Here is a 26243-nt window from a genome sequence, read left to right on the forward strand (position 1 = left end):
GAAGATCAGCCGCTGCTATCCATCGATGCAGTGCTGCAAGCACACACACACAGGAGGGGGGACAGACTGATTTTTTTTACTGACCCCATATTTCGGAAGCACGTTTAACAACACTTCTTATTGCCAATTTTTGTGTTTTTTCTTTTTCACTGACTGGCTCCGACCTACACGTACAGTGAGGAGGTCGTAGCTAGCGCGGTGCTACTGCCTAGCTAGCTAGCTGCACAGCTAGATTTTTCAGGACTCCGGAGAAGCTCATAGAAAAAACCCACCATGGCTCAAATACTACCTATTCGCTTCCAGGAGCACCTGCAGGTACGTGTGCAAACCTAAGATATTTATAACTACCGACATTCCTAGTATTTGTTCACTTCCCCCCGCTTAAGTCGTTTGACAGCTTGCTAAGCTAATGCTAACGTTGGACGTCAATACCCGCAGCAAATGAATGACCTCCCCTCCCCCGTTTAGCCAACAGCTAACGACTAGCCTTCAAGGCTAGTAGCGCTCATTCATTGCACTGACGAGCTTCTTGACGACAACCAGGGAGGAGATACTAGTTGACATTATACACATTTGTTGACCTTCATTGACCAGTTATTGGCGATATATATAACCTTATATACACGACCGTTACAGTCTGTGTGTCGTGAGGGATATTGGAGTCACGTCATGTATCTATATGAAAAATATTCAGTCCATCTGGCTGACGTCAAAGACAGGATGATGTTATCACGGAAGAAGATACATTTGTCATTGATGCAGCTCCTAAAGCTTGATAGGCTGCAAATACAAAGGACCCTGTGCCACTTCTCATAAAATAATGTCACGACAGGTCATTTATTTATTTATTTATTATTAGCTTATGGGAGAATCCAGGGGTATCTAACTGTTAAAAGCGACCCCTTCATTCAGCTGTCCGAGGTGCCAGGTGATCCAACCATTCAGTCAGAAATTACATCATCTTTTTCCCTCACTCATGTACATCCTACTGGTCTCTTAAAACACCTTGAAACGGATTAGAGTCGTTTTACTCACTTAGTACATCTCAGCCTCTGACTGTTTGGGATTATTAGTATTTTTATGAAGGCATTGTTCATTCTATGACCGTTTACCTTGGATGACCTTTTGCAAAGGGACAATATACACTCAGTTGTCAGGTTATTTGGTAGACCTTGCTAAAACGAATTCAGTCTTCACAGAGGTTATAAATGCATTCTAAAGAGAAGAGTCTAGTCTGTTAACCAGCATCCCCCTAATTGATATACATGGGGTGGTCAAATTAATAGAAACACATCTCTGTATAACACAATCAAATTAATAGGTTTGACTAGGTAGCTTAATAAACTGGTAAGAAATTAGATGGTTTCGCTTGAAGGATGGTGCGAGAGAGAAAAGGGAGAGAGAAAGGGTTGTTGACTTGTGCTTTCCAACATAGCTAATTAATCCTTTAGGTTATGTGGTGCCAAGAATTCAGACCAGTTGCCTTTGCATATTTAAAATTAGAAACAAAAAAGTAACTCCCAAAAATTTCAAAATAATTTAGAATTATCGCTCACTATCTTGGAGACAATTTGATCACTTGGATGACATTTCTTCTTATTTAGCTAGTTGTGTTTGGCATAAATGATAATGCCTTTGTTGTTTGGTTGGTTTTATGATTTCCCATGGCCACTCTGACTGTATCTGCCAACAGATATAAAGTCCATGGTAGCTTCTAAAACAAGCTATGCTTTTCATATCTCAGCTCCAGAATCTGGGAATCAACCCAGCCAACATTGGATTCAGTACTCTAACCATGGAGTCCGACAAGTTCATCTGTATAAGGGAGAAGGTGGGTGAGCAGGCCCAGGTTGTCATCATTGATCTGGCCGACCCCAACACTCCCATCCGCAGGCCCATCTCTGCAGACAGCGCCATCATGAACCCTGCCAGCAAAGTTATTGCCCTTAAAGGTAAGCCCTAGCTAAAATGTATATCTAGTGTTAGCATGTAGCTTTATGCGCCACCTAGGGAGGAGTGCACTATGTTTCTGGAAGCACATGGACTGTAAAGTAAACAGTTAATGTTGGCCTGTCACATACCTTATCTAGGGTGCTTTTCCAATACATTGGGTCATTTGTGAAAAGTTTGTTTGTGTTGTCAGTCAGTTATGTAGCTGTCACAGTCTGCTTTTCATTTGGATGTCCATATGTAGACCACCTCATTAATGTTTGTCGAAGGTTGAGTAACTAGAGTGTAGTGTAACAATTTAAATATACAAGACATTGATATGTAAGGAGAAGTAGCTGAGTAAAAAAATGTCATGCTGTCATGAATGCTTTGTCTATTTTGCTTGTTTTTGCTCTTTTTTTCATTTCCTACTGCTTTCTTATGTTTGCAGACGGTGAGTTGAATTTTACATATCATGAGTTGTCAAAAGTGTAATCCTGTATGCACTGTCTTGAAACACTTGCACATTACTGATTAAGTAATACTAATGAATGCTTGAATTGACAATGAGAACACAAGCAGGGCATAGCAAAATTAAGAGTGCAGCTTAAAGGACTATCTATTTTTTGTTCTGTGTTTGTGTGTGTGGATCAAAGACTGTATGTGTGTGTGTGTGTTTGTATCCATTTGCTACAATGTACAAATATGTTATGTTACAGCTGACCATTTTCTGAAACATACTGTCCTGTGGATTTTTATATGCAGCTAGTCTTCAGTACAGTATGAAAATGAGCACATAAAGGCTTTAAACTAGCTTTAGAAAATACATTCAATACAGTGGCCACACATGCAGACTGTATGTATTGTCTTTGGTGGGGGAAAACAGTTGAAGGAATAAATTGACTTCTTGTTGGCTAAAACCTCCCAGAAGTGGCGCTGGCGAAAGGATGCAAAGACGTAAGTCTTGCTGCTCCTGTATCAGTTTTTTAAGCCGTTATTGAAGGCCTTGAAGACACCCACAAAACAGATTACACATCTCGCCAGATTCTTTTTAGAAATGTTACAAAGTACTATGTGCCTTGGAAAATGGTCGGTAGTAATGTTATGTAAGTATGTATGTATTGTGTGTATGTAGTAGAGGGCTAAAACATGGGGAGAAATTAGGCAGTGATTTCAACAATGGGAAAATAAAGCAAACAGTGACATTTAGGTCGGTCTCAAATAGTAGGCGTTATGTAATTGGCCGTCTCATGGACACGTTCCTATGAAATCATAAGAATTGTGTGCCACTGGCATGTGATGTTGTAATCGAAATGTATTTATAATATTAAAGTCCAGTACTATCATACTTATTAGTAATATTTGTATATAGTAAGTGTAAGGTTTGTGCTTCACTGGTAACAGTTGTTTCGCTTAGTTTTTTGTTTGTCTTTGTTCAAGTAAATGTTAATCTCGGTCAACACGAAATCCAGAGTAGTGATGTCCAAGAGGTTAAAGTTATAAATGCTAATTCTTCCATTCATTTTTTTAACCCTAGATTTAGAAAAATGTCCTACAGGCACCCATCTAGAGAAACTAACTTAGAAGAAACTTTGACTTGTACGCCAGCACAGAATAATGAATGATAAAGATAATAAATAAATTAAAATGATATATACATTATTTATAAAAGGGAACACTGAAATGTATCTTAAGAGATTGCTTGGCCTGGGTCTGTTTCAGCTTCAGTGAGAGAGCAAGAGAAAGCGAGTTGATTATTTTGTGCAACACAATTCTTGCGTGCAGCTAAAGTTGCGGTATCAGGTTTTTGAGAATTATGATAATCATGGATTAACCTGTGCCAACAGCCTCATAGACCAAATTAACTTTCTATTGAATTCACTAGGACAATCTTGACTGGTCAGTCCCAGGACCCTGCAGAGATCAAAACCAAATGTGGTGCTTTCTTTTGGTTGCTTTCTTCCTTTAGTCCTTTAAGACTATACTGCTAGCTTAATTTTCATCTAGCAAATACTGACATTGCTTACAGCCTTTCCAAAATAATATGTATATATTATTATACACACTGTATCACCATGGCATTTGTTCAGAAATGGTTGCTTCTAGAATATATGTCTTGGTCCCCAAAGAAATGCAGTGTCTTTCCTCCAGTGAGACCAAACTGGAGGAAGAGAACAGAATGGGTGTGAGTGCATACGTCCAGCATCTTTTCCCATTGTCACATCTGTTTGTGTGCTTTGTGGTCTTCTTTTGCTAATCTGCATTCAGACCCAAACCCAAATTCCAACATCCCTTGTTCTAGGATTACATTTCGATGTGAATTCCTTAAGAGCAATACACATATGCCTAGAGTTTCATTATACAGTAGGTGGTGGACACAGGTCTTGAAGTCTAATTTTAACTTTCACTGCAAAATGTTTTTCTGCAGACGTTGGTTCCTGTATTATCTGATTTTAGTTAAAAAATATCAGTTAGAATTTAACCATTGGGGGAAAAAAAAAAAAAAAAAAGGTGGAAAGTCATTGTTGATTTGGTTTAGACTAGCATTAGTAGTAGAAGTTGTATCTCTAAATGAGTATCCTGACCTTTGATATCACAGAGTTAAAAAACCCAAGTACTTATTTCAAGTCCTTTTTAATAAACAAAACTAGATCTAAGAAGTCCAGTTTTAGTAATTGTTTAAAGGCTAATCAGACACCAAATCACTGCACACTGCACAGAATAATATCCAAAGAGAAAGGACTTATTTTTATCATAAAAGTGAGAATCATTTTAGCATCCATAGCTAAGGATTACAAGGTCAACAGTAGTGATACCCTCATTCACATTGGAAATTAATCTACCTTTACTATTTACCTGGCCTGCACATATTTACCAAATGCAGTGCTTGTCGTGATGACGTTGCATTGTGTTGTGGAAAAAGTTGGGCCACGTTCGACTTTTATGTCCCCCTCCCTCGCTTTGTCCACACAGTGGCCTCATTGCAATAAATGAGGGGGCTGCCTTTTTGGATGCAGTGCTAATGTCAGTGTGAACCCATTCTATTCTAAGTTAATTAAAAATCAATTAAGTTTTGTAGATGAGTGATGACAAATTTTCAGTTCCCATTAACCCAAGAGATTTGCATTGCGTCATTGCTGACTAAATGACGGTGTATTGCATCAGACCTAACTGAATGCAGATCCACTACTTATGTTGTTGCCTTTTTGTTTGTCTTGCCTCTTTTTTCAAAACTGGTACTGGCTTATGTCATTGAAACCAAACCCCGACTACCAACATTTCTCTCTCTTAAGAGTTTGGTATGCCCAAATGTTATGTTTATTACCAAAGTCTGATATTGTTTTTTTTGTGGTAGCTTTTGTCTCTAGACTGCTTTTGTTAAATGTTTTTATTCATAATTTTTTTTTGCAGTTTTTATTTAAAAGATTTGGGGTGGATGGGTCACAGCATTCTTCTGTGTCACTATGTTAACCTTAGCTCTGAATGTTTTCAGCGGCAAAGACCCTGCAGATATTCAACATAGAGATGAAGAGCAAGATGAAGGCTCACACCATGACAGATGATGTGACCTTCTGGAAGTGGATCTCCCTCAACACTGTTGCCCTGGTCACAGACAACGCAGTCTACCATTGGAGCATGGAGGGCGACTCTCAGCCAATCAAAGTTTTCGACCGTCACTCCAGCCTGGCAGGCTGCCAGATCATCAACTACCGCACTGATGCCAAACAGAAATGGTTGCTGCTCATTGGCATTTCAGCTCAGGTAAATAAACTGTGTTGGTGAATATTAGCTTCAAACGCATTCATCATGATCATTTCAACAGAATATTGTTTTCACATGTATAATATATGTAATGAAACAATAGCTTTCATCACAGACTTCAGTGGTGTCAGTAATGCTGGAAGCAGAGATGTTTAAAGAATCAATAAAACAAGTAAACAATGCAGCTAAATATCACATAAGTCTTAGGCCTAACGTGTGCGCTTTATCTTCTCTTCAGCAAAACCGTGTTGTCGGAGCCATGCAGCTGTACTCAGTGGACAGGAAGGTCTCTCAGCCCATCGAGGGGCACGCTGCTGGCTTTGCACAGTTCAAGATGGAGGGCAACACTGAAGAGTCAACTCTGTTCTGCTTTGCTGTGCGAGGGCAGGCAGGAGGAAAAGTAAGATTTGATAGCAGCACTGCAAAGTAAACTAAATAAATCAAGAAAGACTCATTGCAAAGCGGATAGCAAAAACACACAGGAAAATGTTTGGGAGCCTGCTAAATCAAATTTACTCCATTTAAAAAAAAAAAAAATAATTAAAAAAAAACTTGCAGAAGACCCTTGTACCCTGACTTTTTGTCATTTTGTCTCAATATCTTTTTGTTCTAGCTGCATATCATTGAAGTTGGGACTCCGCCGACTGGGAACCAGCCATTTCCAAAGAAAGCTGTCGATGTTTTCTTTCCTCCTGAAGCCCAGAATGACTTCCCAGTTGCTATGCAGGTACAAAAAACACTCACGAGGACACATGTAGAGCCTGTTCTTGTTCCACAGTCTTCTTTTCTCTGTAAACCTGGTTGGAAACAATACTCTCGATTGGTTTGTATATTGTTCACACTTTCTAACCGGATTTCTTTTTCTATACATCCAGATCAGTTCCAAGCAAGATGTAGTCTTTCTCATAACCAAATACGGCTACATCCACCTGTATGACCTGGAGACAGGGACTTGTATTTACATGAACAGGATCAGTGGAGAAACCATTTTTGTCACCGCCCCCCATGAGCCTACTGCTGGTATCATTGGAGTCAACAGGAAAGGACAGGTAAACATTGTGGCCGTCAAATGATCAGATGTGCAGCCGTTCTTTTAAGTCTAATGCGTTAATAAGGCCATACCATAACAAATAACCTTATCATACTCATTATTTACAAATAAGTTGTCTTATATAAAGTTAACTTTCATTAAATATAAATTGGACAATTACAGGAACTTAACTTCTTCTATAGATCATCCATGCAAAATGGTGACGTAGTCAACCAGCGGAGGCTGCACAGCCATAGGCCCCTGTCAGAGCAAAGTTCCACCGATAACGATAATTTGTAAAACATCCTATTGGAGCCGATCAATCCGTTCCAACCCCTAACTATCAATGAAATTTATATTAATGTTACATAATATCCCTATTAAAATCACTGCAGTGCACATAACATAACATGTTCATGATGAGATCGTACCAGATCATACACTATTTTTGCCTGCATGGTAGCATTTAATAATTGGCTTCAACGATATATTGCAAGATTAAACAAATCCTTTCTGTTGCAAAGTAGAGCAAGAACATAAAATAAACGAACATTAATTAAGCATTTGGGAGTCTGTATGTGTGTGTTAATTTTACATTTTTGCCCACGTTAGTCTTTTATTGCTGACAATTGTTGTTGAGTCACTTTCCCTGTGGTATGTCAGCCCTTTTGTAAATCAGCGTGGGCCCTTTGGTGTTGTCGTCTGACCTTGACTGAGGAAATCTCTGAAAATAACAGGCAGCAGAACATCTTTGGTGTCAGGCAGCATGTGACAGTCACAGCAGGAGGGTTAAGCTTGACACGGCAGCCTTCACAATCTAATCCTGTTATTGCTCGTGGCTCTAACATGCAGGTCTACCATGTACTGCTTTGTATATTGCACACACTTACAACACACACAAACGCATAGGGACAAAATGTAACACTACACACAACAACATTGGGTAATCCCTCTGTTTAATTCAGGATTGTGTGCTTCTTAGGATGTACCGGTAATTCACTTAAGTCTATTTTGGCAAATAGAGGTGTGTACAAAAAAATTTACAGCTGTCCATAACATGTACACTGTTAGTGTTTTATACGTGCATGTTTCACATTTTTGCTTAAAGTTCTTGGTAATTGCATTTACCTGCATGTAGTAGAATGCATGTTGTCTAAGCCAACATTTTCTGATTAAATAATGAATATGAATATGTGTATCACTATATTATTTATTTGCTGTTGTGATAATTATTATTATGTTTTTACAAACTAAGTAATGAAATGTGCAAAATGTAACATGGATACTGAATTGTTTTACATTCAAAAATAAATCTCATCCATTGATTATTTTCTGTTGTGTATAACAAGAAATAAATATATGTATGCAAATGTGCTTTCCCAGGTGTTGTCAGTGTGTGTTGAAGAGGAAAACATCATTCCCTACATCACCAATGTGCTCCAAAACCCAGATCTGGCTCTCCGCATGGCTGTCCGCAACAATCTAGCCGGTGCTGAAGAGCTGTTTGCCCGCAAGTTTAACACCCTCTTTGCAGCTGGGAATTACTCAGAAGCTGCCAAGGTGGCTGCCAATGCACCTAAGGTAATGCCAATGCTATACCGTGCACTCGCAGCAGGGTCAAACAACGTGACATTACTCAACGTTCAACTAATTCAAGCTCAGACTGTTCTGATTTCTGTAGCTTAGAGGACAATAATTGTTTGCCAAAATGATTTGATAGCAGTAAGACGGTTAAACACGTGATTCAGCTTTTTAATGATCATTTCCTAGACATTTTTTTGTGTGTCTTGAGAGGGTTCTAAAAGGAATACATTATTAATTGAACCATTCTTGTATGAAGTGCTCAGAGGGGACGTTTCTAAACCTAAATCTTCCCACTGTGACTTAATTACTTTATCTAGCTATCCCTCTCTCTTCTCCAGGGTATCCTGCGAACCCCAGACACCATCCGCCGGTTCCAGAGTGTTCCAGCCCAACCCGGCCAGACGTCTCCCTTGCTCCAATACTTTGGCATCTTGCTGGACCAAGGCCAACTCAATAAGTTTGAGTCTTTGGAGCTGTGCAGGCCTGTCCTCCAGCAGGGCCGTAAGCAGCTGCTAGAGAAGTGGTTGAAAGAGGACAAGGTGTGTGTTCAGTGGTTTGTTTTTATAGTGCGCAATATTAGTCTTTTAGATATTCTTTTCTCCAATATTTTCATGAAAAAATTTATCAAAAACTAGATCTTCTCTTTAAAAAGTAATGATCGCAGTGCTGGAACAACTCTAGCTCACAAGCACCCAAGACATTAAAAATGTATTCAAAAGCAAGAGATATGTCATTTTTGGTGAAGAAAGAGGACTGGTCTTGCCTAAAATCCTTCAAATACCACTGAACTACTGTTTTAAGTTCTGTGTGTTTTTGGAAGAACTGACTCGAAATTTAAGGCAGTGACATGTTTGTGAAATTGTGGGACTGGAATCAGTTTAATAGCCAGCCTTCATCCAATGGACCTCATTTATCAAACTTGCGTGGAAACTGGTGCAGATCCTGGCGCAAATATCACCCTACGCCAGGTATCACGTGGGATTTATCAAATTGTCGTACGACGGCTGAAAACAATCGTAATTTGAATATCACGCCCCTATATTTTCTGAGTTTAGGGGCCTTGCCCATAGGTTTTACGACATGTATATGCGCATTATGGCAAAGAATATGAACTTCTCTGAAGTATAAATTGACAGCATAACAGCGAAAGTAGAAATGTTTAAAAAAAAGTTTCATTTCAGAGCATTAAAAGTGGCATCAAAGAATGTCAGAAGGCAGCCGTTAGGAAGGAAATAACTGCTGCGGTCTACAGCGTTGGTGTTGAGGATACGTTACAGCTGAGGATAGTGAATTTTAGGTTTACATCAGTGTTATCGCTCAAATAATTTACTATAGCATTTACAATTTTATGTCGCTTTACATAGGTGAAGAAAAAGTGGTCTGACTTAAAAATCGCCACTGAAAAGAGCATGTTGCTGCTCTGAAATGCAACACCAACTGGATGTGGGGGCATAATATAAGTGGTGGAGGAGAAAAAGACGGACCAACTGTCCGATAATGGTATATTAAACCTTAACGCCTGTCTTGTTTCCCCCCCCCATTAAAGAAATACACGTCCGAAGAGATTTGAATGATTAGATAGCACTATCTTCAAGATAGTAGTGCTATCTTGAATGATCAGATAGCACTACTCAAAAGGGGTTTAAAAACAAAAAAAAATAACACATTTTGAATTGTACTGTATGAGAGATGCGCTTGGCATGAGTGGTCAGCCGTCAGCTGCACATGCCAGCCCGGCAACCACCAGCTGTGAGAGCGCCCACCGTCCTGCCGGGGTTCCGGATTGGAAAAACAAGCCGAAACGTGCCGGTTAATGGTGGAAATAAATCGCTCGCTTTAGCGATCAATGACACATTAAAAGAGAAACTAAAATCTCAAAAGTGCGTCAAATAAATGCAATGTTAAGCTGAATGTTTTGCAGTGTCATTTTATCACCAAGAGCAGCGAAGGCCTACTACTTGCTTAGCCTACACATTAAATACTAAGGCTAACATTTTAGAAATGATTAATGAATGCAGCCCCCATGCTGCACAGTCCCCCCCAGCTGCTACAAGACGGAGCCAACTGCCTTTACGCAGCCCCATGCAGCGCTCCAAAGTGGCCCATGTGTGCACTAGTGAATCATCGCTCCTACTCAGTTGCACACCATAGGATGCACATTTTTAAATGATTAGTATGTTTATCTCGGTCTAAGCTAACACTCCATTAGTATGATTTACAGAAAAAGTCTGACAAAGTCATCGGCTACACGGCACAGCCAGCACTGCAAGACCATGCTGTTTACAAACTTGCATACACGATGTGAGAGCTGGCGTGGGATTTGAGCTTACCCTACGTTCACGTCCAAATTGATAAATGCGGAGGTTTGCATTGAAATGTGCGTACACCAACTTTTCTGGTCAACGCACGGTTGATAAATGAGGCCCAATGTGAGCAATTTCAGACTAAATTCCTGTTCTTTCCAACACAACATCAGTCACAAGGCCTTAAGGGTTACACGGAAATGTCCTTTTGGTAATTTTGTTTTCTTGAGAATAGTCCATCCAGGCTTTCACTGATTTACTACGTCTGGTTCCCCTAATTGCTTTGACCTGGACTTGTTTCTGTTCTAAATTCTAGATCGATTTTCAACTGCTGTCTGTGTGTTTGTGTTTACAGCTGGAGTGCTCTGAGGAGCTTGGAGACTTGGTGAAGTCTGTGGATCCCACTCTTGCCCTCAGTGTGTACCTCAGAGCCAATGTCCCCAATAAGGTCATTCAGTGCTTTGCAGAAACTGGACAGTTCCAGAAGATTGTCCTCTATGCCAAGAAGGTTTGTGGCCATTCCTGCCTTCGTTATTCAACGTTTGTCTTGTAAATATGAGACTGTTGTGCTACATAGAATGAAGAGAGCCTGTGATCCTCCAAAATACTTTTTTTCACTGTTGTCTTTTTTGTCTTTCATATGGTTCCGTCATAGTCATGGCACAGCTAAGATTATGATCAAAGTTTTTTTTTCCCCTATAGGTGGGCTACACTCCAGACTGGATCTTCTTGCTAAGGAACGTAATGCGGATCAGTCCTGAACAGGGCCTCCAGTTCTCCCAGATGCTGGTTCAGGATGAAGAGCCACTTGCTGACATTACACAGGTATAAAAAACAACACATCTTTGCCATGTATTCATATCACAAGCACAGACGGCACATGTCAGATTGACAAAAAAAGAGGTTTGCACAGGTTATAGTAGTAGGCTTTCCACATGTTTCCCGTAGGGTAGTGGTGGGTTGGTGGCCTAAAGGTTACAATAGGGACCTTATGATCGGAAAATCGCTGAATTATTGAAGTGATGGTTGTTGGTTTATTATTGTTGTTTTTCAAATATGTTAGACATCATCATAATTACTTCTCTCTTTTGTGTATACAGATTGTTGATGTGTTCATGGAGTACAACCTGATCCAGCAGTGCACATCTTTCCTACTAGACGCACTAAAGAACAACAGACCCCAGGAAGGGCCGCTGCAGACACGCCTGCTGGAAATGAATTTAGTCCATGCTCCACAGGTACAGTACATATGACTGTGTGTGAATGAATAGAACCTGGATCCCTGTAAAGTTGTAGTCTATGTAAAGCGGTTTGAGTGTGAGAAAAGCACCAGACACCAGAATTTAAAAAAGTATCATCACAAATTCATCATTGTACGTTTTCTAGACATTTTCAATTCATTATTTCAATTTGAGTATTTTTTTTATAGAAATCATGCTTTTTTTAAACTAACCCTTGGGGTTTCTATCTTTGAAAAAAAAGTGTTTCTCTGCATCTCCTTTCACGTGGCCCCTGTTGCAAAGTTTCCTGTTAACGAAGCTTCAAATAATGTTAAAATGTCTTTGTTCCTGTCATGTTTTGCAGGTTGCAGATGCCATCTTGGGCAATCAAATGTTTACCCATTATGATCGTGCTCATGTGGCACAGTTGTGTGAGAAGGCTGGGCTCCTGCAGAGGGCGCTGGAGCATTATACTGACCTGTATGATATTAAGCGGGCTGTGGTGCATACACACCTTCTCAACCCAGAGGTACACGAGTGTATTTTGGTTTAAGAAGTTGCTATTTACTGTATATATCTTTGGTATTGCTGATGTTGTTTCATTTCTTCCAGTGGTTGGTGAATTTCTTCGGCTCCTTGTCAGTGGAAGACTCTCTGGAGTGTCTGAGGGCCATGCTGTCTGCAAACATCCGCCAGAACCTTCAGATCTGTGTTCAGGTCGCCTCTAAGTACCACGAGCAGCTCTCTACCCAGTCCCTCACTGAACTTTTCGAGTCGTTCAAGAGCTTTGAGGGTAAGCTGGTGATATACCGATTTACCGAGCAATCTTACGGAAAATTATGGTTGGTTCTCATGACGGTATTGACTGACTGATTGATTTTGTCTTTCAGGTTTGTTCTACTTCTTGGGTTCCATTGTGAACTTCAGCCAGGATCCAGAGGTTCACTTCAAGTATATCCAGGCCGCCTGCAAGACAGGCCAGATCAAAGAGGTGGAGAGAATCTGCCGAGAGAGTAACTGCTACGACCCTGAGCGTGTGAAGAACTTCCTCAAGGTCAGAAATGGAACAAAATAAACATTTAAATATAAAAGAATCCAACATTTCTCCCCAAACAATTTCCAGACAATCATTCAACAAAGCTGGCATTTATCAACAAACCTTTTTTTTTCTACAGGAAGCCAAGCTGACTGACCAGCTGCCTTTGATCATTGTTTGTGACCGCTTCGATTTTGTCCACGATCTAGTCCTGTACCTGTACCGCAACAGCCTGCAGAAATACATTGAGATCTACGTGCAGAAGGTACTTTACTACTTCTTGTCTTGATGGAAACAATGTAATATCTAAATAAAGTCCATTTAACTTAAAACCTAAAAGGATCACTCCACGTGTCCTTGAACATGTATAGATTTAATGACCATTTATTCCAGGTGAACCCAAGCCGTCTGCCGGTAGTAATTGGTGGGTTACTGGACGTGGATTGTGCTGAGGATGTGATAAAGAATCTGATCCTGGTGGTTCGAGGGCAGTTCTCCACAGACGAACTGGTGGCTGAAGTGGAGAAAAGAAATCGGTAAGAAAAGAAAGTCCAATTGAAGTACAGTGGAATGGAATCACTTGAGTCAACCTTTTAACAACCTAGTGTTAAAGAGTCATGAATTAGAGTTTTTCTTTTCTCCAAGCCTTGCTTGAATGCTATGAAATCCTCACGTTGTGTCTTTCTCCAGACTGAAGCTCCTGCTGCCTTGGTTGGAGGCTCGTATTCATGAAGGCCTTGAAGAGCCTGCTACCCACAACGCTCTGGCCAAGATCTACATCGACAGCAACAACAACCCCGAGCGATTCCTTAGGGAGAACCCCTTCTACGACAGCCGCGTAGTGGGCAAGTACTGTGAGAAAAGAGACCCCCACTTGGCCTGTGTGGCGTATGAAAGAGGACAGTGTGACCAGGAACTGATTCAAGTGAGTTCAAGATGAAATTATACTTTCTTTTGAAGGCAAACACATTGTTAACCGAACTTGAACCATTATGTTGTAAATAGGGTTGCAAAATTCCGGGAATTTTCAAAGTTGGAAACTTTCCATGGGAATTAACGGGAATTTATGGGAATTAACGGGAATTTTGGGAATTAACGGGAATAAACGGGAATTTACCAAATTTAAAGCCACCCAAATGCACTAAATTCTCCTAACTATGTTATTTCAGTCCAGGCAAACGTTCTAGACTGTAAAAAGCTATTTTTTCAACTAAGTTTTAATATATTTATGAACATTTAATTTCAAATCAGATTTTTTTCAAAGTTTATTGAGACACCCAACTTGATATCATATATTGATTTTTACTATACCAGGTTTACATAGGCTTAAACTGTGATTTTACATATAGTTGGGGACAATATATTTTAGCAAAATCTTGACTAAAACAACCAGATTTTATGCAAGTACACTTGGCAAATTGCACTTAGCACACATCCTACTGCAGGGGTAGGGGAGAACGGGGTACTATGTCACACGGGTTGGTTTTCACAATCGTTATATCTCGGAACCAGAAGGCGCTGTCTGTGAAATTTTGGTATGTAAATATCCAGAATTGGGATCATAGTCTTCCTTGGAGTTATACTGCTGAATTTGAGGTGAGAGGACTGTTTGTGTTTTGTCAAATTGAAAATATTTAGCTCCTCAGTATTTTTCTTCTAGGCTTTGAAGAAGGCTTGTTACCCATAAAAAGTGTAAAGGGTAAAATATAGTTTAGAGTGTGGTTAGCAAGCTAATTAGTTGTCAGATGGTTGTTGGCCTTGATGCTAGCAAGAAATTCAAGTTGGGGTTGGTCGTCACATTTTTTGGGGGGTTGGTTGTCACATGTTATCCAAAGGCTGCAGCCAGAAAAGGAACCCAATAACGAAAAAAATTGTCACGCTGTATCCTCACTATATATCCTTCTCTGTATCCCCAGAGAAGGAAAGAATAGAGCAGGAAAAGGCAGCTAGCATGCAAAAGAAAAAAGGGCAAAAAAATCAAAACAACCCAGTGCATCCCAAACTAGACCAGCTGCCAAGGCTATAGTAAGTTATGTAGGCCTATTTGTCAACTTGACAATGCAATTAAACTTTCAAATTTAGTTCTACTTTCTTTACTTATTTTTAAGATTATTCCCATTAAGATAACATTGTGACAAACAATCCCATAGTGTTTGACAACCGACCCCTTGATGGGGTTGGTTGTCACAATGTGTAAGGGTGTCTTTGATGATTAATTTCTTACAATAAGATAGAAAAAGTTAGGGGTACACATTTCAAGCCAACACCTTAAGCTTCAATTTAATGTAGGAATGACTATTGAAAGATCTTTTAGGTGATGAGGAATTCTCACTAGAGAAAAAAGTGTGTCTACTTACCCCGTCCTCCCCTACTGAGGCCATGCCCCCTACATGCTCTGTGCATTCCTCCATCACATGGGGGGCATTTGACTTTATTTATTGAATGGTTGGGTTCAGACAGATGAATAATATTTAACTCAACATTCATCTTTTTCTTGTTAAGTGAAATTATTCATTGTTCATAAAATAATCAAAACTTGATAAAGTTCTTCTTACAAATGTAATGTTTTTTAATTTTATTATTTTGCATGCATGTATGCCTATGACCAAACATAGTGTTTAAATGTTTAGATTTATGTTTGGATGTGAAAAAATAATAATTTAAATTACCGACATTTAGTTCATTCCTATAATTTCCAATTTTGAATATTCCCAAAATTCCCGAGCGAAAGTTCCCTTGGAAACTTTCCACCCCTTTGCAACCCTAGTTGTAAATAACTACTGTTTTAAGTAATGGTAACTTTATATCAAAGATCATTTTCCAAGCAGTATTATTGTCTTAATATTCCAATTTGCAGTTAGCCATTACAAATGTAATGTGTTATATGCAATGTTTTTGTTTATGTTTCCTGTGTATTGTGTCTTAGGTGTGCAATGAGAACTCTCTGTTCAAGAGTCTGTCTCGCTACCTTGTACGTCGCAAGGACCCTGAGCTGTGGGCAAGCGTGTTGCTGGAGACCAACGATTACAGAAGACAACTCATCGACCAGGTCCGACCCTTTGCCGTCTAACTACTAAATTATGTCACTCAGACTTATTAACTTAAATTGTTAATGCAAAAGCTGCTGGCATTACAAACTCAGCTATCAGATAAATCCTGTAACACAAAGCTACAATTAAATTGGATAGTTTGACATTTTTAATTGTTGTCTGGAATATTAGTTTAATATTTACTTAACATCAGCTGTTTTGCATTAAGACTGTTGTCCTCCTCTGCTGCAGGTTGTCCAGACAGCCCTGTCTGAGACCCAGGACCCAGAGGAGGTGTCCGTCACAGTCAAGGCCTTTATGACCGCTGACCTTCCCAATGAGCTTATTGAGCTTCTGGAGAAGATTGTCCTGGATAACTCTGTCTTCAGTGAGCACAGGTGAGAGAGACTTGATGTTCCCCTTTTGAGCTTTTCAGAGTCATTGTTTCATTGCTGGTTTATTACTTTTTTCGAAAGTGCTTCTTGAATTTTGATAATTAAAAATAAATAGGACCCTCACTTATACTGTCGTTTTTTGATTTTTCAGAAACCTCCAGAATCTGCTGATCCTGACAGCCATCAAAGCTGATCGGACACGTGTTATGGAGTACATCAACCGCCTGGACAACTACGATGCCCCAGACATTGCAAACATTGCCATCAGCAATGAGCTCTTTGAGGAGGCATTTGCTATTTTCAGAAAATTTGATGTCAACACGTCTGCTGTTCAGGTCAGTGGATTACTGCTTGACTTTCAGCTGTGAAAAGGTCAAATATGAACTCAAAAAGTTTTAGACCCTGATTACAATGGCCATTGGACTTGTGTTATTGAGCTTGATGTAACATGATTTGAATGTTTTCTCATTGTGTCCAGGTCCTGATTGAGCATATCGGTAACCTGGACAGAGCTTATGAGTTTGCTGAGCGCTGCAATGAGCCACCAGTGTGGAGTCAGCTGGCAAAGGCCCAGCTTCAGAAGGGCCTGGTCAAAGAAGCCATTGACTCTTACATCAAGGCCGACGACCCCTCTGCTTACATGGAGGTTGGACAAGCTGCTGCCCAAAGTGGTAAGATGAACTTATTTCATTATCATCTGGTATGGGTTTATTTTAAGAAGACATTTTAATAGACTGTTGGTATATCTACGGTAGATTGATGTGAAACTGATCAAAGTTGATTGTCCTGTGCAGGAAACTGGGAGGACCTGGTGAAGTTTCTGCAGATGGCCCGCAAGAAAGCCCGCGAGTCATACGTTGAAACAGAGTTGATCTTTGCCTTAGCCAAGACCAACCGCCTGGCTGAGCTGGAAGAGTTCATTAACGGACCCAATAATGCTCACATTCAGCAAGTAGGTCCTGAGAAACATAAAGACTTACAGCACACCTTCACAGAAGCAGTTGTTCCCACTTCATTGTCTTTGGCCCGTTTACTGCTGCTGCTTCGCTGATGTTGCTCTATGTTGATCTATTTTCCTTCAGGTGGGTGACCGTTGCTATGACGACAAGATGTACGACGCAGCCAAACTGCTTTACAACAATGTGTCTAACTTTGGCCGTCTGGCCTCCACTCTGGTGCACCTGGGAGAGTACCAGGCGGCTGTGGATGGAGCTCGCAAGGCCAACAGCACCCGCACCTGGAAGGAGGTGAGGAATACAGCAATTTTATTGAAGAAAAAGAGGCAGTTTCTTGTACACAATTAGTTTTAACAGTTAAATAGAAATATTTTTTAGTGTTTTGAGGAGTAAAGAGTCCGATGTAGAACCATAGTCTTATGTACATGGTCCTATATTAAACTCATTGTTTGATGTTATTTTCTTGTCTTCCAGGTGTGTTTTGCATGTGTAGATGGGAAAGAGTTCCGTCTTGCCCAAATGTGTGGCCTGCACATTGTCGTCCACGCTGATGAACTAGAAGAACTGATAAACTACTACCAGGTAATTGGGATAAAACTGACCTGTTATACTTACTATTGATGCTGAGTAACTACTGAGCAAGTATACTATCAAGAAATAAACATATAGTGCACAACACAGTAGAGTTTTCATATGCCTTTGTCTTACACTCTGGTATTTCATTAATTGCACCTTTTATGTCAGTAAAGCTGACATATCTGTATACGTATGTTTTGAGAAACTGCCATTTATAAGCTTAAATGAGATATTCTTAACGAAGTAATCGCTCTCCCTTGAAATAAAGTTATTTAAAAAGAAAATTGTAAATGGTAGCTTTTATTGTTGTTTATTACTGGTTTAAGTAGTTATTTTAGTCTCATTAAGTCCACTGTACTTTCCAGGACCGTGGCTACTTTGAAGAGCTGATCACTATGTTAGAGGCTGCTCTGGGCCTGGAGCGTGCTCACATGGGCATGTTCACCGAGCTGGCCATCCTCTACTCCAAATTCAAACCCCAGAAGATGAAGGAGCACCTGGAGCTCTTCTGGTCCCGTGTCAACATTCCAAAGGTAGGCGAGCAGCCACATCTGCTAACGGAGCACGGTTTATAATCAACTTAACAACCTATACATTTAGCATCCCCAGAGTACTTTCTGCATAGGCTTAACATTTGAAAGGATTTAATGTAATCTGTGTGTGACTGTGTGTGTACATCAGGTTCTCAGGGCAGCAGAACAGGCCCACCTCTGGGGTGAGCTGGTGTTCCTCTACGACAAGTATGAGGAGTATGACAATGCCATCATCACCATGATGAGCCACCCAGCTGATGCCTGGAAGGAGGGCCAGTTCAAAGACATAGTCACCAAGGTAAATAAAATCAAATAAATAAGATTATACTTAAATAGTGATGACATTTGTCAAAGCACAATACTGAAATATTGTTTTCAAATTATTTGCAGATGTTCAGTTGACTGTATTTGTGATTTTAATTTCAGGTGGCCAATGTGGAGCTTTACTACAAGGCCATCCACTTTTATCTGGAGTTCAAACCATTGTTACTGAACGACTTGCTCATCGTCCTCTCTCCAAGACTGGACCACACACGCGCTGTCAACTTCTTCAGCAAGGTCCTGGGCCATTAGTGCTATCATTATAAAATATCTTCAATCTGTTATATGAGAGACTGTTCCCCAATTAAGTTATCTGTTGTTGATAGAAAAAGTATATGGGATGGGCACCTACAGAAAAATAGCATTTTAAGGATAGATCCCATGGAAATGTACTAGTTTTGACTCAAATTGATACATTTTCTGATTCTTTGTTTAGGTGAAACAGCTGCCTCTGGTGAAACCTTACCTAAGGTCTGTCCAGATTCACAACAACAAGTCAGTAAATGAAGCACTCAACAACTCCTTCATCACTGAGGAAGACTATGCGGTATGATATTTTATTATTATACAAAGTGGATCATAACATACTAAAATCATATTTTGTATACATCTTTATTTTGGTTGAAGGGAGACATATTTGGATTTGTTATTGGACTTGCTACCATTTGGTTAACACAGTAACTAAGTCGGTTCAGGTTCATCAGCGGGATAAATGTTTTCAGAGAGTTGTATCTTTATTATCCCCTCTGTGTCTCTCATGTAGGCCCTGCGTACTTCCATCGACGCCTATGACAACTTTGACAACATCTCACTGGCCCAGGGGCTGGAGAAGCACGAGTTGATTGAGTTTCGAAGGATCGCAGCCTACCTTTTCAAGGGCAACAACCGCTGGAAACAGAGTGTTGAGCTTTGCAAGAAGGACAAGCTCTACAAGGTGCATGGCCACAACAGAACATTTCCATCTGTACATAATCACTTTTTTCCAGGAAAAATATATTAAGGCAATTCATGTTCACACCCAAGAAACCCACTGACTGCGCTGTAATGTTAAAATGCAGACCGTTTATTAAACTGTTGTGTGAATGTGTTGTCCTCTCTGCAGGATGCCATGCAGTACGCATCGGAGTCCAAAGACATCGAGCTGGCAGAGGAGCTCCTTGCTTGGTTCCTGAATGAAGACAAGAAAGAGTGCTTCGCAGCCTGCCTATTCACATGCTATGACCTGCTGCGGCCAGACGTGGTGCTGGAGACCGCCTGGCGACACAACATCATGGACTTCTCCATGCCGTACTTCATCCAGGTCATGAGGGAGTATCTCTCTAAGGTGAGTTGGCCAGAGGTAACCATTCTGTCCACTTTATCGGGACAAAGTAGATGGCTTTGTGAGAAGGTTTCTAAATGGAGGAAAGCATATTAAGTCTGGTAATAGATACCTTTTTCAATTCTAAGGTAACTACAGTGAAAGAAGGTATTTGAAAATCTGTCTATTCATGTCTGTATACCACAGAAAGAGACAGAATATTTAGTTGAATCTTAAAATACTTTTGACCTGATGGATTCTCTGATGCCTTAAAAAGCAAGGCTGATGCCCCTCAATACTGCCTACTCTTTCCTCCATTCATTCTCGTCTTCCGATGCGTCCGTCAGTCATATATCATTACTGGTGTTTTCCCTTTTTTATTTGGGTTTCCATCCATTCAAGCTACTTTTCCATACAAATGTGTTCCAGAGGAGATTCATAACTGCTGTGTTGCTCATCATGCCATTTATCTCTGTTACATGGAGAGAGAAAAAATCCCTCCTATTGCTTTAATCATAACACTCTACAGACCTTAGTTAATTGTTAAGTTACTACTACTTAGTATTTGTGATAAGATTTGTTGCAATTTTTCTTTTGCAAAACTATAAATTCTAGGTTGATATGACGTTAAGTAATTCATTTTGTCATATAAGGTGTAAGACAAACAACATATTTGTAGGAAACTGACTACTTCTTGGTGATTGTGTGTGGCAAACCCCACATGTTGTTTACTTTAAAGAGGTTAAGACTCATTTGTATAGTTACAATAAACCATTTTCTCTGGTCTTTGCATTTAACATATTAAACACTTATTATCTAGTGGATCTAATTTCAGTTTGTATACTTACTTCAGGCCCCACTATATATATTCTGTATCACATTTTTTACATGTCTTGTAGCAACAAGGGGGAAATTCACAGTACTAGAGTTATCTCGAGTCTGCATTTGTATCAAAAGTGGCATTATTACCCGCATCTCTCAGGATTTTTGTGTTTGTGATAAGCCGTCTTGTTTACTATTTTCTCTCTGTCAAATTCTATTTTGGGGAGACTTCCGTTTGTTTTATTTTTCCTCCTTAAGTTGCCTCTCTGAATTTCCTTTCCAGGTTGATGCGATAAAGGAAAAGGTGAAAGTCGAATCCATTTTCTAATCGTTCTTTTTAACCCCTCTTCCCTGTCCTGTAGCCTGTAGTTTGGAGGAGTAAACTTAGCAGAAACTGCATGACCCCTTCCCCCTCCCCCATGTCACCCATGTCTGCTTCTGATTGTAAACTCCACATCTCCATCAGACCACGTACCAGCCCGTGAGACTCCAGAGTGGGGCTATTCACACCCATCCCTCAGGTCTCTGCTAGGTTCGCTGGTCTCAGTGATGGCTCTGGATCAAATGGTTTAAGGTTCGACTGAATAACTAGAATTAGACAGGCACAAAAGTTAACACAAACAGATTTTTTTTTTTTTTTTTTATAATTGTATTCCTAATTTGCATTCAATCAAGTTCATTATTAATAATTTCTAATATCGATCGCTGAAAACCCTTGTTTCTGTTAAAGTGGTGGCCCGATGCTGTCATACAGTTTCCATTAGGTCTGATCCTAACTAAAGCTAGCCAGCATTCGCTCTGGATCTGTTATTTTTTGTGTACATTTTACTGTTAACATTGCAGGATTACAGCTCAGGCTGTAGCTGTCAGCCTTTAGCTATCTTGCTCAAAGCCTGTGTAGTAAAGGTTTTTTGTCTGTGTTTTTGTCACTACTAGCAAACTATCAAATGTGTCCCATTGCAAACTTTCTCCTCATGCACTCTGAGCCATCCACTTAAGCCAGCATGCCCATCAGCTTTCCTCAGGTGTGAGTGAAGAGCGCCACTCTGGATAACTACCTCACCTACTGTGGTCAGGTCCTTTTCTCACAGACTTGTAGATACACTTTTATGTTGAACTGTCTTGTAAATTAACACCACTCAGCTGCAGTCTGCTGATAGTCACTCATTTCTGGAAGCATATGTTTTCACCCCCCACAGGGGGACATTAATAACTCCTAATTATATGTTTATGTTGCAACGGTTGAGGGCATATTTATAGCTGTATTTGGACAGTGGTGGAATAGCACAACTGCAGCTAAGTGTAATTTCAGTAATAGATAAGCCAGTAAGGGATTATTTTAATGAAGTGACCATTCTCTCAGAGACCTTCCTGTAAAAGTTGGTTTCTTTCAGGGACAAACAACTTGAGTAAAAGAACACATACTGTATAGTTTGGGTATGTCTTTCGGGAACAAAATACACATAGTGTATTATGCTATCTATCTATGAGTGCAACAAGCATGCCCTCCCTCGGTAGTGTGAGCAGCACTCAGGCCAGGTTAGGAGACATCGTTGTTGGCTGTGCCTGCTTCTGGAAACTTTGAACTGGCTGAACAAAACCATGCCCTCCACCCTATTTCACACTCCCTCCTCTATGCTCTCTGCTTCTCTGTCTTTCTCTCTCATGCACTCCTCAAGAAGAAAATAACTAAACTGCCGCTTCAGCATGACTCTGAACCCTTCTCTTCTGAAACGAAACAACAGCCTGCCCTTTCTTGAAACGGCCTGCTTAACCAGATTGACTGACTCTAGTAGTAAACCACACAGTATGTAGAGAACTGAACCCAAATCCACCGTAAGAGGAAAGCTACAGTATCTTGATGATTAATTAAGCATTGTCCCTCACTGATTATACCAGTGTTTAAACCACACACTCTCATAGCCCAGGCTCATATCTGAAGCTTTTGCTCACTGCTTAATTCTTCAAATTGTTTTAAGCTCTATCCTTTGTCCTTTCCCCATCAGAGTCTGCCTCTGAGCTGCTTAGCATATACTAAAACCCTATAGAAAAAACAAGCCATGCTATGTTTAGCTGCTAGCAAGGACTGAATTAGTAATAAGTGGAATTGATAGAATAGGTAAGAGGTACAACCAATGTTTGTACAATGTTTTTGCATACCTACAAGTATTTGAGCTAGATTACACTACAGGTAAAAAGATAAAGGCAAGTTTTTGATTGTATTGATCTATATCAAAAACGAAATAAATCTGCAAGGTTTTATTGTATGAATCAAATAATTGATACATTTTTCCATCAGAAATTTGTGATGATATCAATGTAATCTCTTAGGTTTTTAGTTGATGACATCACCATGGGCTGTTGGAAATTGTGATGGACATTTTTTTTACTTTTTTTTATGTTCTATAGATCGTATGATTTATACATTAATTGGTCACATAATCTGCAGCTTTTAAGCATTTTGTTTACACTACACCTGTCCCAATAATGTCTAATGATGAGCGTAACGTAAATGATATGATTGATAGTGAATGGCAAACGTAACCCTACAGACAATGATAATGAGGCAGGTTTTACTTGGTATAATATTTTCTTTTTTTTAGTGCCGGGGCATCTTGAAAGCTCAGTGTTACACAATAAAGTCTTCACCTCTGTTAAGTTCATAGCTACATGTTAAACGTGCAGTCCTATTAACATTGACAAAAATGCCCAAATCCTGATATTAAGTGTAACTCAAAGTTTTGATATTCCACAAAGAGATGGACAAACTACCTAACAGGAGTAGGATCAGAAATGTTAGCCTTAACAAGTCTATTTGTACTGGTGAGGGGTTGGTTCTCTACATACATTTCCAACATGTTTAGACTAGATGATTTGGATGGCTGGATGGTGGGACCATTATTGCCCAGCAGCTGTTTGTCTTTTTCTCCCTTCCTAATCCCTAATACTTTCCACAAGGAAGTGGATGTCTAGTTGAAAGACTGTTGTAGCCAAGCTTGATAGCGTAGCCACTAGCTCTCTAGCTGTAGTCACTTGTTTGCTTATAGAGGGCCTCCCAACACATTAGCAAGGCCTGCCTCCTGCAGCCTGTTTTTTATTTAAATCTGGACTGTATGCATCTTCGCCTGTCAGGAATGGTCCCATCCGTCAGCCAGTGAAATAACCCAGAGGTCAGTTTTTACAAACCCGGCGTCTCAGCCCTTCGTCGGCCGTAGTGTAACCGAAGTCTGACACCGTCAATGTTGTTTTGTTTTCCACAGGTGGACAAACTCGAAGCCTCTGAGTCCCTAAGGAAACAGGAGGAGCAGAATACTGAGTCTCAACCCATTGTTTACGGTAAACACACAAATGAGAATTGCGTTGCTGTAATACAGTCATCAAGAGTTTTTGGGACATTTAAAGCCCCTGTAAACCGAAATCCACAAAATCCTATTAGTTGCATGATGGTAAGCATCTCAAAAAAGTTTTAATTAGATGGGGCGAGCTATGCTCTGGTCCTTATTACACTCGAGTATTATGCACCGGTCATGGAAGTTTTCTGATTGAACGTTCTATAAAAACAAATAAAGACTGTTGCAATGGAGACCGTTTGATACGGCCACACCCACATGGTCCTGTCAAACTATTAGAAAAAACAAAATACATTTTTAACATTTTATTTATGAAGAATTATTTTCAATCGGATATTTGTAAAAGCTTTTGAGACACCCCACTTTGATAACATATTGAGTTTTACTATTTTAGACCAGGTTTCCAGAGGCTTCAAAGGACACACAGACAATATGTTTTACTATATTTTATTGTGATGCTTCTGTTGCAGGCACACCCCAACTCATGCTCACGGCAGGGACCAATGTGGCTGTGCCCCCTCAGCAGGCCTATGGCTACGGCTACACAGCAGCACCAGGCTATGGCCAGACGCCACAGCCCGGCTTCGGTTATGGCATGTGAACAACCCTGACCCACACTCCCCCACCAACAACAACTTGACCCAACTCCGCACCTCCATCTGTCCTCTCTTTGTGTTACTCACCAGCTTCCCATGGTCTTCTACTCACAAAAGGGGGCCAAAAGCAAGCAACAGCCCACTCTCATTTTGAGTACTATTTTTTTATTATGTTGCCCTATTACAAGAAAAAAACATTCTCAACTGCATTGAAGGACTTTTATTTGTATTGTTTGAAAAGAAATTGGACCACATGTTTGTTTGTTTGTTTGTTGTTTTTCACATTCCATATTTATGACTTATTTAGATTTTTGTTGTGTTTATCTTATTGTCATGTTTCTTTTTTTATTGGTTTAAGGTTTGTGCAGAAGTGGACTTGCTAAAGCTCAGCAATGAACCTTTGAAGTAGGTGGAGGAGCATTGGATTTTGCACTCATGAAGAAATTAATGTCGAGAAGCTCTTACTTTTGATGTACTGAACATGTGAACAGCTTACATTGTCTCGTTTGTCTGTATAATGCATTTCTTCATTGTATATTCTGAGGAAAAAAAAGGTTACATATAATATTTGAACATATATTGCCATTTCAATGGCTATAGCTAGCAACACTAAGTGATGATAGTATATTCTGCACAGGTGTGTAGCTTTATGGAGTTTTAAATGCATACAGACGTATGTCACTGTGTGAATGAGGGTGTGTTTGTGCGTGTGTGCGACCTGATGGTCTAAATAAGAATTTTAACCCCCTCTCAGCCTGTACTGAGCTATCCCAATCAACCCTCCTAGATGTTAGCTCTCCCTCATTGGCTCCATGTATTTAGGTGACCTCTTGTGCCGTGTACAGTGCTTGTGTGAGACTGTAAATGTGTATGTGCAAGGACTGGACCACCGTTACGTACCCCGAGGGCCCTCAACCCCTAACCGTACCCTGTGTGTGTGTGTGTGTGTATTTACTCTGAACTTGTGCTGAGGTCCGTGTATGCCAGGTGTTGTGGTGTTTCCCCTCAGTCACCATTACTTATTTTGCGTGTACAGATGTGAACATGATGAAATGAAAACTTTTAGATGGAGACCCCGACCCATCTGTCCTCCACCCACTATCCCGTCCTGTTTCCTCCTTCGTTAACGCTTAGCGGCAAGAACAAACAAGGAGGCAGAAAAAGGCGGGCTGATGGAACCTTCAGTGTCCTACTGACAGCTTGATTAGATCCATAAACACTCCTGTAGGTTGTGTGTTTAGATGGTTATGATGAAGAAATTAGGTCTCAGTACATCCAGTTCTTTGTCAAGAATTGTGTGAAATAAGAGCCTGTATTTACCTTGATGTACTTAACTTCCTTACATGCTTTAAGCTGTGTGTGTAAAGTGTCATCCTAACCCTAACATGAGTTGAATTCCTTTCTGTTGTCATGCATATTAGTAATAAAGGGGATCTGTCATTGATAAGTGGAAGAATATGACTAAACTGAAAGGGAAATACTAGCCTAAATAAAAACTAAA

General features: G+C 40.1%; 1 protein-coding gene across 1 annotated transcript; it reads left to right on the forward strand.

Moving 5' to 3' along the window:
* Positions 1–26237, forward strand: LOC307271401 (clathrin heavy chain 1-like). Its single transcript, XM_080053842.1, has 32 exons — positions 1–315; positions 1745–1952; positions 5423–5691; positions 5930–6091; positions 6305–6418; positions 6567–6740; positions 8105–8302; positions 8644–8844; positions 10964–11116; positions 11311–11433; positions 11709–11846; positions 12193–12357; positions 12441–12621; positions 12719–12882; positions 13004–13129; positions 13258–13400; positions 13555–13789; positions 15791–15913; positions 16146–16291; positions 16440–16623; positions 16767–16959; positions 17083–17240; positions 17371–17535; positions 17719–17826; positions 18186–18353; positions 18502–18651; positions 18780–18911; positions 19111–19221; positions 19438–19608; positions 19777–19998; positions 24057–24132; positions 24617–26237. The coding sequence occupies exons 1-32, from the start codon at positions 274–276 to the stop codon at positions 24745–24747; spliced, it is 5034 nt and encodes a 1677-aa protein (XP_079909968.1). The 5' UTR covers positions 1–273; the 3' UTR covers positions 24748–26237.
* Positions 26238–26243: the final 6 nt, after the last annotated feature.

The sequence above is a fragment of the Ammodytes marinus genome (assembly GCF_949987685.1).
Source record: "Ammodytes marinus genome assembly, chromosome: 3".
NCBI lineage: Eukaryota > Metazoa > Chordata > Actinopteri > Uranoscopiformes > Ammodytidae > Ammodytes > Ammodytes marinus.